General features: G+C 36.0%; 2 protein-coding genes across 2 annotated transcripts; both read right to left on the minus strand.

Annotated features, from left to right (window-relative positions):
* Positions 1 to 3: 3 nt before the first annotated feature.
* LOC141611680 (large ribosomal subunit protein uL3m-like) lies at positions 4 to 5,196 on the minus strand. The gene is made up of 5 exons (XM_074430270.1): positions 4,685 to 5,196; positions 3,684 to 3,893; positions 2,337 to 2,441; positions 798 to 911; positions 4 to 466 (listed from the first exon to the last, which is right to left on the minus strand). Exons 1-5 carry the CDS (start codon positions 5,015 to 5,017, stop codon positions 293 to 295), a joined length of 936 nt encoding a protein of 311 aa, XP_074286371.1. The 5' UTR covers positions 5,018 to 5,196; the 3' UTR covers positions 4 to 292.
* A 2,571-nt stretch (positions 5,197 to 7,767) lies between these two features.
* LOC141611686 (uncharacterized) lies at positions 7,768 to 9,514 on the minus strand. Its single transcript, XM_074430279.1, has 3 exons — positions 9,362 to 9,514; positions 9,131 to 9,243; positions 7,768 to 8,530 (listed from the first exon to the last, which is right to left on the minus strand). Exons 2-3 carry the CDS (start codon positions 9,234 to 9,236, stop codon positions 8,037 to 8,039), a joined length of 600 nt encoding a protein of 199 aa, XP_074286380.1. The 5' UTR covers positions 9,237 to 9,243; positions 9,362 to 9,514; the 3' UTR covers positions 7,768 to 8,036.
* Positions 9,515 to 16,940: the final 7,426 nt, after the last annotated feature.

Consider the following 16,940-nt stretch of genomic DNA (forward strand, 5'->3'; position numbering starts at 1 on the left):
ACACGTCAAGTCGTCAATTTTGATTAGATAGTATAAATAAATGTTATCCAAATACACCAAATTACCAAAAAGAATTCTTTATATAACTCTGATTTGACTATCCATTATAATACCTCTTAAATATTTGATTGCACTTTGAAGCATGAATTATTCGATGTCTCAATCAGAGACCTAAATTTCACATAGAAAAGAATGTCCCCCAAACAGACGAAAAGCTTTTACGGAATGTTCATACAAAAGGCATTGTCCAGTGTCCACCCTTCTCAAAAACTCGGACCAACTCACCCTACAACTAATCTGCTGCCATGAATGGATCTATTTCCCCGAGATCTGCAAGCATAGGCAACAAAGCTTCATCATCCTCGTCTTCTGGTGTGAAATAGGTCGGGAAAGGAACCTTTGTTAAATCTCGTGTCACGCCAAATGCGTCTTTCACAAACACAAAGTTTCCGACAGCACCGGGGACCTACAATAAGAGACCTCGTGTTCAACGAACAATTGACAGTAACAAACTTCGACATTTTCCTATGCCTCATACTTGTGGTTATTGTACTTTTTAAAAATTGTGATGTAATAAAGCAAAACACTTAATAGGCCATGCTTTTTGACATTGTTTTCATTATGGGTCACTTACAAACAACACGTCTATGTTGTTAACACAGGAGTAAAAGTACGTACGTAATGTTGTTGTCATAGCTGATGGTGGTGCTTAAATCTCACATATAAGAATCATCAAGAGAAAGATAGCACGGCGGAGGGTCAAAGAAGCATATAAAAGAAAAGGCAGAGGAACTTACTTGGCCTCTAACCCACATCAAGTTTCTCGAAGGGTCTATCTTATAGACCCAAACCTTTTTAACTGTCCGCTGAGCACCACCCATACGCCCAGGCATCTTTCTGCCCTTGAAAACCTTTCACGGCAAAAAGTGAACAATCATAAGAAGCGTAATCTAAAAATTTACAAAGTTCAATTACTACAAACGGATATAGAATGTTCAGAACTTCAGATGTTGAAAGAGGCACGTAAACAACATTAAAGCATCATAGAAAGTGACTACGTGATAACGTGAAGTTTCAGGACTTTAGATACAGTCAGTAACTAAATTTGGCTTTCAGCAATGAACTGTTAGCTAGTACTCCCTCCAAAGGTATCCCCAAAATATTAAGGTAAACAATTGACTGAGACACCCCTAAAATGGAATAGGTAAACAAATGACCGAGACGGAGGGAGTACATAAAATGCTTTAAGCACAACAACCCTAGAAAGCTTTGGTTTACAGGGCTCCATGTAACGGCATTTTTCAAAAACAAGCTAAATCACAAAAAGCTTCTGATTAAAAATGTGCATATGACATCTGACAAGGTGAAGCCTTAGAATCTCAAAACAATAAACTCTAATGTTAGGTGCTAAACAAGACAATATTCAACTATAATGATTCCAGAACTAGAAGCTTCATATGTTGCAACATTGATATTCTTGAGAAGCGTTCGAGTTTGTTTAATATTCTCCCCCTGAACTAGACCATTCGTATCCATTCGTAACAATGAACACATGACATTGAATTGCAGAAGACAAGTTTCACGTTGTGGTTTAGTTTTACCGGATCAGAGATAACAGGTTTAACTTCATAGTCTACTTCCCATGGCAAGCCAGAACAAATTGCCATGTAGGATCTCGCGTATATTACGAAAAACAATTACTTTATTTATCACCAATATCAAATTATCAACAATAGTAAGTAACACTAGCTAAGAAGTATAATTTGATTTGCTAGAGTACTTTCAACATCAGAAACCCAGCTTCACTTGTGTACAGCAGACACCCTAAAACAGCCAGCATCATTACCTCTCTTTGACAATTAGTCGCAGACGATCTCATGATGAGATCATGAGACCAACCCATACTATGGGTAGTTATTTCCTTATTTCAATTCTTAGTAATATCAAGAAGGGAAAAGCATTTCCAAAGCTAAAGAGAAAGATCAAACAGAAGCAGCTGATTCTGAGTTATACTCTAACCTAAATTGTTAAATGTCGACTAGTTCTCTTGGTTGTGTTTTCGGATGTCGTACCTAAAACGGTGGCTTCAAGACCGTCTGTACCGATTTCAATGTTTCCTCCAGGAGGTTGTTTAACCAAGTGTTTTGGTAAATTTCACTTATTGGTATTGTGTGTTCATATGATGTGTTCTGGCCTATTAGAATGGACAGATAAGTAGCGGGAAGAACCAAAGTTTTACCACCACCACCCAAAAACAATAGACAAACCTGATACAAGTAATGAAAAAAACACACAGAACAATTGCCAGAAACGCGTAAATTTGCATGTGGACTTACTTTTCCAGGATCATCCCTCTGGCCTGTTGAACCACCACCCCGATGGAATTTTGATGAACCATGGGATGCAGGCCCTCCATCGAAATTATGCCGTTTCATTACACCCTGGAATCAGAAAGAAAAGAGGTCAAATAACAGCAACATGAAACGGATCAGTGGGTACATGTTTACACTGACCGCATCGTAGGCATAAACTTCATAGTTAGCTGTATAGCGTACTAATGGCAGTACGTATAAAATCATTAGTGTCACGACTGTCACCCTCCCCCACAAAAGGACCAAACATCTCCTTTGAAACGGACGCATAAGTGATAAGTCCCACGTTGATCAAACAAATTGTTATGAAAAGGGAGTATTCATAATCTATATGTTATACACTGTGACATTATATCATGATAAAGACCACGAAAAACAGCTAGAAGATGCAAACAAATTAACCCAATCGTATCACAAGAAAGCCAAAAAAAGATCTACACCAGTAAATCAATAAAGGAGGTCGTCCACCATGACAGAAACTTCAAAGAGGGAGAAATTTGAGCAAAATCAACTTAATACAACAACAACATTACCCCAATGCCTCAATGGCCCCCGCAAATTGCGGGGTAGGGGGGGTCGGATGTACGCAGCCTTACCCTTGTGTTAGCAAAATCAACTTAATAGCAGCAAGATTTATATTCTGAGACATTAATGCATGAACACCCTTTTATTAAAAAAAATATAAAAAATAGCGACCTATGCTTAAAATTCAATTCGATTCATTAGCGTTCCTTTTCCCTCTTACTCAATACGACAAATAAATGTCTTAATGCATTGTAAGAGAAGCATAAGCATGTGGCAAATATAGTATCAGTGCTACGCAAGAATATACAGTAGCTGACCAAGAATCGATTTGTTTGGTCTTCTTTCACACTTCTACTCACCCTCTCTGTTTCACATCGAGTTCATGGAAGCTTCAGAAATCAAATAGGTTTTCTTATGACTTCAAAGTTGAGTCCATTTCTCTAGAAACATGATTGTAAATTATTTTCTTATGTATAAACCTCCAATAATATACCATGTAATGAGAATGACATTACTTTGACTCAAAGGCACAATACTACTCCTATGAGAGACACTTCATGCTGATACATCCAACATATTGACAATCTATGCAACCTGACTTAATATTGAAACACCAATGAGCTCATTGCTCAAACAACTAGCTATGCTCTTATTGCTGCCATTGGCTGATTTGGTTATGAACAAATGCGTACACCATGCCGATTGGTAAATTATGTAATATGAAATGGAGTAGTAAAAAGAATCAAAACTTAGCATGGATAAAAGCGTTTCCAGAAGGCAAATCACCTGAAATCCCTTGCCTTTTGTAATTCCAGTGACATCCACGTATTGTCCAGGAAGAAAATGTCGAACGTTAATTGTAGTACCAACAGGAAGAAGAGCATCTTCAGTCACTGGGAACTCCCTCAATTTCCTCTTCAGCGGAACTCCTTGAGCTCTAAAGTGACCCAACTCAGGTTTTGTAAGATGTTTTGGCTTCTTGTGCGAGCATCCAACCTAACTAAAACCACATCGTAAGGAACCACCCACTATTACAATTTACAAAGATCACAAATATGTAAACAGTCTTACCAAGCACTAAAAATATCCAACAACTAAGATTCATATCATGCAGGTAGGAATCATATTATGCATACAGGAATCATAGCATCGAAAAATTGAATTTCCTATCATGTGATTTATATGTAGATAGAAACCATGGGATTAACACTTACTTATTAAATCGACATTAAACAGACCATAAATTTAACATCCTGAAATACTTCTTCAATAAAATACGCTCAATATGCAAACATTCTCAGATAACCACATACCAACATCTTCCATAACAAGTGAACAGTTCAACATTTCAATCATCCTCAAATACACCACGAATTCGATATCTAAGCCAAAAATCTCAAAACACAACATTCCTCCGATATAAGGGAACACACAACAAAGGTATTAACTTTCATTACCATAATCAAAACCCCACTTCACAGAAAATCATAACAAAACATATGAAAACAACCATTTTCAACTACCCCTAAAAACTAAGAAACCCCTCAACAATTCAATCATTCTCAAATTCACTACGATTCGACATCTACCCGTAAAATCTCAAAACAATAGAAAGGTGCAAACTTTCACCACCATAATCAAACCCACTTAACAGCAAAACATATCTAAACATATAAAAACAACCCTTTTCAATATCCCACAAAAAAAACAAGATCTACACACATAAAGTTACAAAAATACATCAACAAAACACACTATAAAATCGATAAAACCCCGAAAAACAATACCTGTAGAGCAAAGATTCCTTCTTTCTCAACAGTTTTAACCTGAGAAACAACATTATCATCAAACCAAAGAACAGAAACAGGAACACGAGCACCCCATTTATCCCAAACAGCAGTCATCCCACATTTAATCGCAATTAAGCCAGTTCTTTGTGATTTTGTAGTCATAATACTAGGTTTAGGTTCAATGATTCTGGGATTGATGACTTGGGTTTCTGGGATTAAGATCTCAGAACTGAACATTCTGAACTGGGTTGTTATTGTTGTTGATGTGAGTGATTGTGGGATAATTAGGGTTCTTAGTCGGGAGAATAAAACCCCTTTTGCGATTGACATGGTGAAGCAATTAGGTGTAGAAACCCAGGAAAGGAGGAGAGAGGGAAAGAGGTGCAGCCGGTAATGGAAGAAGGGGAAGAATGAAGAGGGTTTCTGGGATTTTACTATCTAGGGGTTTTCAGTTTTGAGGTTTATCATTTTTGCTTCTTTTTTTCCACTCTCTCCTAGAGGTGTTTTTTTTTTTTTTTTTTTAAGTTTGGGCAAAAAGCTTTGTGGTTTTGACCTATACAGTTAAATTGGTGCGGGTTTGGATCACGAAAAGATTGTTTTAGTTAGTTGTGTAATAGGGCTGGACAAACATGCAGGCTATAGCTCTGTCCGACCCGTTCACCGAGTCATTTTCTTAACGGTATTGATCCGGCCCGACTCGTCAAATGCAACGGGTCAAGCATATCTTAACGACCTGGCCCAACCCAAACCACAGTATGCCCACCTCTAGCCCGCCCTCAACCCGCCTCTAGTGTGTAATGTGTTTTCTAGTAAATTGGCCGTCTCGATCTCAACAAGTCAAACTCACTCGACCGACCCGCCGATCTTTTGACCAGACTCTAGTGTGTAATGAGCTCAAAAACTTGTCTAGACTAGTAAATTCGACCACCTTTGAGATCTTTGAGATCTCCTTAGTTTTAAGGATGAAACTAATTTTGAGCTTAAAAATTTATCGACGAACTAGTAAATTATGTCTTTACAAAAATCATCCTTTAGTTAAAAATTTGTCAAATTTAATATTGGGATTTTGTCCAAGTATCTAATGATAACTCTCCAATTCACAATAAACCTCCCATTTTTTTGGCACAAAAAAAGTAAACAATATTTTTTTGAAAGCTACCCATTAGTAATTTGTTAATTAAACACAAATCATATTTAATCACATGATTAAATTTAACCACACAAACATTTAAAAAAAATCAGGGAGGTTCTTTAAAAATTTTAGAAAAAGGAAATAGGGAGGTTTATTGTGAATTGGATGATAAGTACCATGTATGTTAGTGTCAACGGTATGGTAGAATGTATTGGTTTCTCAATTTAGATGTCACAAGTTCAAGACTTGTAATAATATTATAGTTAGTAGAATAGTGAATTAATTAGTTTAGATCTGCAATGAATGCGGCGTTATTTATAATGTTTTTATTTTGTATTACTTAATCAGAGTAAATTAACACCTAATTAATTTTTCATATTTCACGTCATTATGTTTTGAAATGAGAAAAAAAAATTGAATTGAAAAATTATTCAATAAAACTGAGTAAAATTGAACTGTAAATAATAGGGGTATCTCATTAATTGTTTATTTTTTCGTTATTGTATTTTTTTCGAGAAAAATTAAAATTAAAAATTAATTCAAGAGAATTGAGTAATGTCTTTGAAATGTATTTTTTTTAAAAGTTTTTTATACCACAAAGCAAATGATTCAAGTTTATAAATTATCTCAATGTTTTTTTGTTATGAGAGTAATCATAACAATTTATAGTTTTGTTTATACATAGTATGAATAGTATGAGTCAAGTCATTCTCAAATAATAGCAACCATAAAATATTGAATAGTTTATAGTTTTATATTATTTATACTTTAATTAAAATGTTATAGTCTACTATTTAGTGAAAATTATATAATTTGATGAAAAGATTAATTTTAGTGAAAAGAATTAAATAATGAAATACATTATAATTATTAATTTCCTTATTTAATGAATAAAATTAAATTATTAATAGCTTCCTTATTTACAAAGATGGTTTTTGGAGGGAAAATTTGTAGTTCACCTATTCTTTTAGTAAATAGAGGATTAGTAGAAAAGATATTGATTTTAAATTTTGACCTATTGAGACATACATATTTTTAAAGCTTACTTGCACGCAACAGGCTGTCAATAAATACCGAACCAGGATTGTTTGCGTTGGGTTGGACTGAACTTTTTAAGTTCGTGTCAATTCGTGCTATAGTTCATTTTGTTCAAGGTCGATTTGTGTCGTGAGGATCCCACCAAAGCGCCTTCTACTTTTGATTAATTTACGGTAAAAAGATGGAAGTCTTGTTTCAAATTAGTCGTTTCCATAGTTCTGGACTAGGTCATTTTGGGACGGGACTTTTAGATGACATCAATTTTGAGTTGTACTTTACTTATTCAAGCAAGACTTGAGTCCGGTCAAGTCATGAAGGTTGTTCGGCGGATTCAATTTTGCTATGTATAGCAGTAAGCCTTTGTGACCGGAGCTTCTGCCTAGTTCATGCGCATGCCTTGCCTGAGTCGCCCATATAGAATTTCGTGATAACTCCCCAAAAAATATTTGTGCTGAAATGAAACAAATGTCGTAAGATAACATGAACAGATGACAGAAGTTTTCTTATGAAGGTTGCATCCTGCAATGCTCTTATTATACAGCTCATTGAGTTTATGTTTCTGCAGGCCCCCATGCCAAGGACATAAAACTATATATCTTGAATGAGAGACCGTCTTAACGTGAGACTGAGAACCATACGCACATCAGTCATCAGCAATGTAATCAGACTACCTCTACACATCCGACTATATGTTGGTTTCACAGTAAGAGCATCTCGTCAAATGAATGTGGGACAAAAATATACAACTGAAGACGATTTGATAAACCAAACGCACATCAACATTTTAACACAGATTTACACATTCAACTATATGTCAATTCCACGGTAAGAAGTCGTACAGGAATATCTGGGAAAAAATTTACATCCCGACCACAACTTTTTGGGTAGATGATGCAATAAGAGACTTCGATGAACAACAGTATCTACAATGCACTCAAGGAAGAAATCACACAATACAGAAACCAATTAAAATGGTGTTTCTTTCCGATCCACAGCACCAAAATGTAATTTCGGCAACCCTAAAACAGCAAAAGAAAAAAATCCCTTTAGTCCACCATTGATGGACACCAATCACCATACATGTAACACGGTTTCCACCATAGTTTTCATGAACCTCATTATCGACAACAATGACCCTAAAGAAAACACAGCTCTAACATACTACCCTTTTCAGCATATCTAATACACTCTCCTTGTTCTCGAAACAGTAGCCGTCCTCCTTGTTGTGATCTTCTCCTCGATATCCATAGGCACAGGCAATGGAGGAGGCTTCTTGACAGTACTCCTCAGTGAATACCGCGAATGTTGGATTCGATCAACATAAGCAGAACCCACAGGTTTCCTGACACTCTCAGTTTTCTTCTTGAAATCTTTCTTCATTGATGATTCAACCTTAACTCCAAGATTATAAGCAGTTTTAGGCTCATCCACCTCGTTCTCGATTAGCTTCCTCCTTAGCCTCTCGTTCCTTCTAGCAACGTATTCATCGTAGAATCGACCTCTCTCAAAAGCCGGCCCTATATTTGATGTACCAGTTGATGATGAGTAATTCTTAGCATTCATTGTACCAAGTTCATCTTGTACCATTTTCGACAGAGCCATTAATTCGAATGACATTGCTTGGTTTTCGGGTCTCATTTCTGATTCTTTCATCTGGGGTTTGGTCAATGTAGCTGTAACAAGATCAACAAACCAAAATTAACCCATTAATCTCTTAACAATTTCGCCATATTTTGACAAATTTATGGAGTTCATTGAAAGGGTATTTTACAGGTTTATTGAATTTAATCAAATCTGATTTAAGAAAATCAAAGCAGGCGTAGTTATTGTCGAAAACCCTAAAAATCTTGAATTCTTGATAATTTCAGGGTACTTTTACAAACAATTAAACTACAAAATCAATAGGAATTCATGGGCTAATTGAATTAAAATTAAATTAGATTTCACAAATATCAAAAGAAGAGTCAATTTACGCAAAAACCTTGAAAAGTACAAAATCAACAAGGGGTAATTGAATTTACAAGCAGCAAAGTAGAGTCTATTTACGGCGAAAAACCCAAAGAAAAACCTCGAAAATTATTTGTGTAAAACCGTCATACAAGAAACTACAAAAACTAGATTAAATCAGATTCCACAGGCATCAAAGTAGAGTCTTTTTCTGGTGAAAACCCTGAAAAACCTCGAAAATTACAGGGTTTTCTTAACAAAACATATACAGCATAAATAAATTTTAAAAAATGTAAAGTTATTTGATGGTGTTAAAGATGAATTACCAGAAGGAGTACGCAAAGGGGTGATGATGTTAGAAGGTTGAAGAACACGGCGATTGCGAAGGCGCATCGGAGATCGAGCAAGAGGAGGCTTTCGATCAGTCTTCATCTTGTTACTGAAACAAAGAAATGAACAAAACCCAATTTTGACACTAATTATTTTTTTATTTTACAATTTACATGGAATAAAATGAAAAACATCTAAAAAAAATGAGAGATTTTATTGAATTATACCTGTGAAATGGATAAATGAGATTATATGGTGAAGAAATGCACAAACTTGGTCTGGAAAATTGACTGATTCTTGAATTTTTAGAATATTTTTATATTTTTATATATTTTTTTGGGGTTTTGATTGTTATTGTTTGTGTGTGGTAAGAGAGTTAGAGGAGGGAAAGGGCGGCTGTTTGAAGATTTAAAGGAGTGGGAGCGTGTACCGGTCAAATTATTTGATCGGACGGCTTAGGTTTGGTAGTAACACAGAGCCTGCAAAGGTGCATTTGGGCTGAAACAAGCAAAAGGTGAGTCATTGATACGATTGAGGATAAAATCAAGGAAGCAAATTTTCATCATTTATACTAGAAAGAACTCCAATGTCAAGTTACAACACCGTGTGTGGCTGCATTTCCACATCACTTTTCTAAGCAATATAGCTTTCGAGCTACATCGTCCTCCAATGGTAAACTACAATACATTGTAGCTTACAATGCCCCACATGACAATAAATATTATATTTTAAATTAATTATTTTTTCAATTTAAATGTCAAGCCATGTAGTTTGGTAGAGCTACAATGGCTTACAAGTGGTCATATTTCGTCTCTAATGGTGAGCATGACAATTTTTAATAATTCAGTAAGTCCTAAATGTAACCATTGGAGTTGCTCTTATGGGGGAATGACAGGAAGTTGACCAAATTTCAAAAATAACTAGTGTAACACCCGTGAAAAATCACGGGGTTGTGTACATTTTTTTTCTAAAGATGACTATAAATTTTAATTATTATATAAGTAATTCTATTTATTGAACATGTGTACTTTTTAAAAATAAAAAAGAAATAATATAATATCATTATAAATATTAAAATATAAAAATGAAAATTATAACATTCAAATTTCAGAACTTTAATATATGTAAATTAATTAATAAGATAACATATGATAATGTTAATAGGATTAACCAGTAATTTGCTTTCAAATTGATCGATATTGAGCTTAATAATAATCGGGTTATAAATTTAATCGATTCCATAACGGGTCGTGTTGTGGATCGGTTTCGAGTTTGATAAAATTAAATAGATGTTGAATCTGGGTCGTGGTTAGAGCCCAAAAATTAAAAAGCCCAACATCACGTTGAATCTGGAGAGTTCATTTCACCTGAACTCATTTCTTACAATCATTTTATGAAAGTTTAGGAAATCAATAACATCCTCTTCATTATCCTTCTTCAATCGTCCATTACCTTCACTCGTCCTCAACCTTCCCGATTATCAGCATCAAAATCAAATTAATGAATTCAAACTTCGTCTATCATCAAAGTCACCACTTTACGATTGAAGATTATTCAACCAGATTCAACATTTCTTCATTAATTTACAAAATCATCGAAAAATGACAATAAAAATTGTGAAAATGGTTGATACATTAGATTATTATTGAAGATCAAGGTATGTTTATTCTGATCTACAATTTTGTGTTAATTTTTATTTATTTTTTATTTTTTTAATTCCGGTAAAGGCAAAATTGTTTTTAAATTTGTACTATAATTGTTTTTTTTTTATTGCATGTTGTTGGAAGTTGTTGCAAAGGCACTCCAGATCTTCTAAAATGATGGATCTGTTGATATTAAGATTATTATTGTAGATCAAGATTCGTTTATTCTGATATACAATTCTGCCTTTTTTTTTAATTCCAGTAAAGTAGTAGTGGACGTTTTTAAATTAAGAGGTTATTATTTTTTTTATTGCATGTTGTTGGAAGTTGTTGCAAATAGGGGTGTTCATTCGCGGTTCGGTTCACCGAACCTCTAATTTAATTCGGTTCGCACACGGTTCGGTTCGGCAAAACTCCGAACCTAAACCGCACCGTTAGAAACGGTTATAAACGGTTCGGTTAACCTCTTTAAACGGTTATTAGCGGTTCGGTTACCGGTTAACCGATAATCGTTCTATATTACTTTTTTTCGGTTTTCGTTAATTTTTTCTAATAGTTTAATTAAATTTTCATTATATATTATACCCAACAATAAAGTTAATAAGCTAAACTTTAGCATTAATCAATTTAAGAAATTTTAAATTTGGATACACTAAGAAAATTAAACGAAAGAAAGCGATTTTTATATAATATTTTAATTTTTGCTTACTATTTTGTGAAACGGTTCGGTTCGCGGTTATCTAAAATTGCGAACCTTAACCGAACCTTTTCCCTAATAAAGTTAACGGTTCGGTTCAACGAACCGCTTTGTAAACAGTTGGTTAATCGAACCTTAAAAATGGACGGTTTTTTGATTTTGCGGTTCGGTTATTGCGGTTCGGTTTATTCTGAACACCCCTAGTTGCAAAGGCACTCCAGATCTTCTAAAATGATGGATCTGTTGATATTAAGGTTATTATTGTAGATCAAGGTTCGTTTTTTCTGATATACAATAACCTTAATTTTTTTTTTTTTTAAAATTCCGGTAAGGTAGTAGTCCAAGTTTTTTAATTTTTACTATAATTGTTTTTTTTTATTGCATGTTGTTGGAAGTTGTTGAAAATCCACTCCAGATCTTCTAACATGATGGATCTGTTGATATTAAGGTTATTATTGTAGATCAAGGTGAGTTTTTCGATTAACAATTTTGCTTTTTTTTAATTCAGGTTAAGTATTAATAAATTTGTTAATTACAATGGGTTGAAATTTTCTTCATTATTTGATCAACAGGTAATGGTCATATCAGAAATTTGTACTATAGTCAGTACTATTCCAACAATTGGTAAGTTGTGCTCCTCTGCCTCTGTTTTTACTTTAAAGTTTTTATCTTTATCGCACTTTTTTCATCCGGGTTTGTTGTATTTTTACATAAAGATCGCACTTTTAAGTATATACTCCGTACTTTTTTAGTGTGTCTTGAATCTTGATAATTTATGTTTTTTTTTGGATATTGTGATGTCGAGGTTTGGGAGTATGAATGTTAGGTTTGTATTGGTGTTAATCAAAGGTTTGGGAGTCACAATTTGAGCACATGACACTTTGTGATAGTTATCCTCGATTGCCTTGAGGGTTCCTTCATAAGGCGGGGTATGGGGTTGAATTACACGACCTTTCCACTATATTAGAAAACATGTGAAGAAATCGCTTTTGAATGACGCATACTATGTTATGTGCTACGGAGCACATGTTAAGGCAAAATGACCCTTCTTGGAGATACTTTCACCAATGATTTCGGTATAGTATAGAACCATAGCTTGAAGGCTGTTGAAGGTTTTTCATGTTTCGGTGATGCGGGAAATTTATTTTTTGTACCATTTTGTCTGTTTATTAAATGATAATGTTGTTGGTGCATTGATGGTGTCTTAACTGTTGATGCATGTCATGTCCATTCTGTCAGGTTCTGTTTCTTTGGTTGTTCATATTGTGGACGCGGGCCCACGGGGGCGCTTAGGAGGAGAACAAACGTTTGCATTTGTGGAGTCGCCACCAATTTATTGTGGAAAATTGGAAACCGTTCGAATACCTCGTGTCATGTCAAGACACAAGTAGTGACATGAACACCAAGAACTCGTTACCCTTAGCATTCTATGTCTAGAATGATTCTCGTGGATGCCAATGAACACGGATGTTCACAGAGATCTGGGGTAAGGGGTGAGGGTACGTACTAGGAAGCTCTTTTGATCGAACACCTAATCCCGCCCGCCTCGATAGCGGCCTCTACTAATGATTAGGGAAATCGTCTATACTTGATATATTGTCGATTATATGCATGCAATGCAACATCCAAGTTTTAATTCTAACATGTGAGAATTAATACTAAGTCGGTTAACACGTAATTTAATCATACATTTGGGTTGCAGGTTGGGATTTAGATTCAATTACATATGAAGGCATACAAACAACGCGATAAAAGAAATACAATAATACAATAATGAAAATTACAATAATTACATCGGATTAATGATTTATGTCGAAAATACATTTAAAACGGATAATTTGAGAAAGAACAAAATAAATAAATGAACAGATTATTAACGATGATACGAATAACAATTAATTGGATATGTAAACTAATAAACTAGGTCAAGGCGTAACGGAAGTTCGAGGATGTAAATCAACTTGGAACAGGCAATTTCTGCGCCCTCTGAAAGAGGCGCGGCGATTCTTTGTCTGTTCCAAGGCTGAGTTCTGGCTGTGAAGCCGGAACTGCAAATCGTTAGTATTCGTGGGTGAATTTAATGATTGGTTACAATATCCGACTCGAATGAAAGTGATTTAATACATTAATTACATGTGAATGAGTCATAAAAAACGACAAAACATGGATGAAATGAATGTAAACGAATTAATTACATGAATGAAAGATTGATTAATGACATGGGTGAACTAATTAGGTTAAATATGACGAATTAATGAAGAACTAATGACGGATAAACAGATAGGAATATATCAAAGATCGAATTCCAGAGACTTAATATGAATGAATCGAATCTCTACAACCCGGATTGATTTTAATGACGAAAACCCGCAAATATTGGCTATAAGGGATTTAAGTCGGGATTTAATGACGAATTATATACTAACAGTGATTAATAATATGCAAAACTATTATGTGAACGAAATAAGAGCAAACAATGGCGAAAGAAATTAAAGAAACGAAACTAACAGAGGACGAAGGAAGAAGAAGAGAAGCAGAAACGGCGGCAACCTCAGGAAGAGGCGCAGCAAGTGCTGCGTCCTTTCCAAGAGGCGCAGCAGTTGCTACGTCCCTTCTCGACGTCTGTCTTCTGTTAATCCGTGAAAAAGGATTTAAACAAAGGGTTTTAGAAATCGGTTTTAAGCGTATTTTCGACATAAATCTTACATGATGATTATAAAAAGGTAAATAACAATAAATAAAAGAAGGATTTACACCCTCAGACTTACATGTTTGACGAAACGAGATGAACTAAGTTTATGTTTTAGTGATGCTCGACTCGAATGTAACAAAAGTGCCCTCGTAAGAGGAAAACGATTAAGATTAATTAAGTTGATTATGGTGTAGTTGGTCAAATTGGTCGGTCATGCAAAACGAGGCTGGTACTCAGAAAGATCCGAGCTTACGTGGTCGAAAGTTCAAGCACGTAGACGCCAAAAAGTAAGAACGTGGTCTAAAATGCAAAGGGAGAAGAGAAGGGCGGACACTCGCGTGAGAAATATAAGGAGCGAAAGCTCCTATTTATACTAATCACGTGAAGGAATTAGGGTTTTCGGAGAAACTTTGGAAGTGAATCTCGAAAAAGATATGAAAAGATACGAAAAATACGCAGAAAAGGACTTGGGAAGAGGCGCAGCAGTCACTGCGTCCCTTGGAAGAGGCGCAGCACCTGCTGCGTCTGTTCCCAAGTGGTTTCCTCCTGCGGAAGAAAGTTTTCCGTGTTTAAATTATAGAATAACGGATTAATCTTATTTTCCTAAATATTTTGTATGAATATTACGAGAAATTCTTTACCAAAGATTAAAAAGTCGTGAAATATGGAATAGAAATATCCGGAACATTCCAGAACATTCTGACTCGGGATTTAGCGGTTATTAGAAAATGAAGATGGTTTTAGGCCCGGACTCCAAATGTACTCTAATTACTGTCAAAACGACCGTATCGGCGCGTAGATGACAATTAAGAGGTAGACACCAGTGTTTGAGTAATCACTTGACGATAAACTTTAATCATGTCACAAATCGCCCGCGTACCAAACATGCGGCCCAATCATCTTAGGGTGGTTTGCGGGAGGTGCGAAATGAGGTATCTCTGAGCCCCCACTTTGGACCGAGGCTTGGACAAGGCGAAAGTCAAAGTATAACCATCAGGTCAATCGAAGATTACAACATGACGACTATGGCGACGCGAGGCGGTTCAAGGGTCTCGAACCAAGGACTGTCGTCGGGAACATTTTAGAGTCTGTCGACTATCGGGGAGGGTCGTTTAAAGTTCATTAGACTACGTAAGGAAGCTCGCCAGCCATAAGAAGAGATCATACCTGAGACTTCTTTCTCGAGATGCTTCCGGAGGTGCATAGGAGCTAAGGTTAAGCATAAGAGCTAAAGGATAAGCGCAGGAGCTAAGGGTAAGCGTAAGAGCTAAAGGATAAGCGTAGGAGCTAAAGGATAAGACCTAAAAGTTATATAAGGATTTGTGCAAGGGCGTGGGATCCTAAAGGAAAGCATCAATGGGAAGGAGGCCAAATATAATTTCAACCTAAGGGGTAACTAAGGCTTGAGTGTAAGAACTCTGCCGGTCTGGGAACTTCTGGAGAACGACACCTTTATCGCACTCCGTGGGGAAACAAGAAATATCGTGAGTAGCAGGACACAGGCAGGAATTGCTTGGAGAAATCTGCTTGGGCCGTCTTCAAACAAACTTCAGAAGAACTTGAGAAGGACGATTGTATGTCGTGAACTCTCGTTGGGGAAACCTTATCAGGAACTTATCTCCATGTCTTGAGAGGGATTGTCTATCCGCTTACTCTCGCTGGAGGAATATAATGAAGGCGTGTCGAAACACCTGTCAGAGAATACTTGCTCGTTATGACAAGCAAAGTCTTGGAAGCAGTAAATAATATATGATAGTCTGTAGTTGGCTTAGAAATGCGGGTCTGAGCGAAAAATAATCGTCAAACGGACCATAAAAGATAAGATGGCATCGGGGAAGAGGCGCACCAAAGATGGGCCCGCAAATAACGAACTCATAACGAATTTTTGAAAATTCGTATAAAGGGAAGTTGAAGAAGAGGCGCAGCAAGAGCTGTGTCTCTTGGAAGAGGCGCAGCACCTGCTGCGTCTATTCCTGGGGGTGTCTTTCATGCGTAAAAACGCGATGAAACAGGGGTTTCATTACATTATTTCGAAACACAAATCATCAATTTCTCTCTCAAATTTTAACCATTTCCGCCAAAATTTAATCCAAAAGCTTGCATTTACCATGACTAATCGAGGTATGTATATCATTTTTGCATTAAATCTTCTATAATGGACGAATTGGATCGACAAAATTTAGGGTTTTCAACCCTAAAATGTCGAAAATTTGGGGCTTTTCCCCCAAATGATTTTGCCTTGTAAAATTAACCTTTTAAATGGCTAATTGGTAGTATAAGGATCATAACCATGTATTTGTTTTGAATTTTCGCTGAGTTTTGGGCATTTGAGTGAAATTGTGACGGTTTCACAGTTAAACCGTAAATTGCTTCGAAAATGGCCTTAGGATTGCCCATTTGCGATGAAACTTGATGTTTGGAATCCTTGGACAATGGGTAAACTTCTTACCATCTCAGAATTTTGGTTTGTGACGGCTTTTTTAGGACACTTTTCTAAGGCATAATCGTAGTTATAACTAAATGTCTTTTAAATTTCGACTCGAACCCATGACTAGGTTTCAACTTAGGCTTGACTCAACCCAAATTACCACATGAGTGATCGGGTTTGTGGGAATATGGCCAAATATGGCGAGAAAAAAGCGACTTCGGGACTTCTAAAACTCGAAAATCCCCTAATCAAGGTTCGTCGTCACTTGACGCGGCCTAAAATTACTTTAACGTTGCAGGTGACGAGGCGTCTACTTCTGGGAGAGCTCCCATGGACATAGACACAA

Source organism: Silene latifolia, chromosome 1, assembly GCF_048544455.1.
Source record: "Silene latifolia isolate original U9 population chromosome 1, ASM4854445v1, whole genome shotgun sequence".
NCBI classification, from domain to species: domain Eukaryota; kingdom Viridiplantae; phylum Streptophyta; class Magnoliopsida; order Caryophyllales; family Caryophyllaceae; genus Silene; species Silene latifolia.

Coding starts and splice junctions, on each gene's coding strand:
- LOC141611686 (XM_074430279.1), bottom strand. CDS start 9,236: ATGAAGACTGATCGAAAGCCTCCTCTTGCTCGATCTCCGATGCGCCTT. Junction 8,531..9,130: donor CCCTTTGCGTACTCCTTCTG/GTAATTCATCTT, acceptor ATCTTGTTACAG/CTACATTGACCAAACCCCAG.
- LOC141611680 (XM_074430270.1), bottom strand. CDS start 5,017: ATGTCAATCGCAAAAGGGGTTTTATTCTCCCGACTAAGAACCCTAATT. Junction 2,442..3,683: donor CAAAAGGCAAGGGATTTCAG/GTGATTTGCCTT, acceptor TTCTGATTCCAG/GGTGTAATGAAACGGCATAA. Junction 912..2,336: donor AGAGGGATGATCCTGGAAAA/GTAAGTCCACAT, acceptor TTGCCGTGAAAG/GTTTTCAAGGGCAGAAAGAT.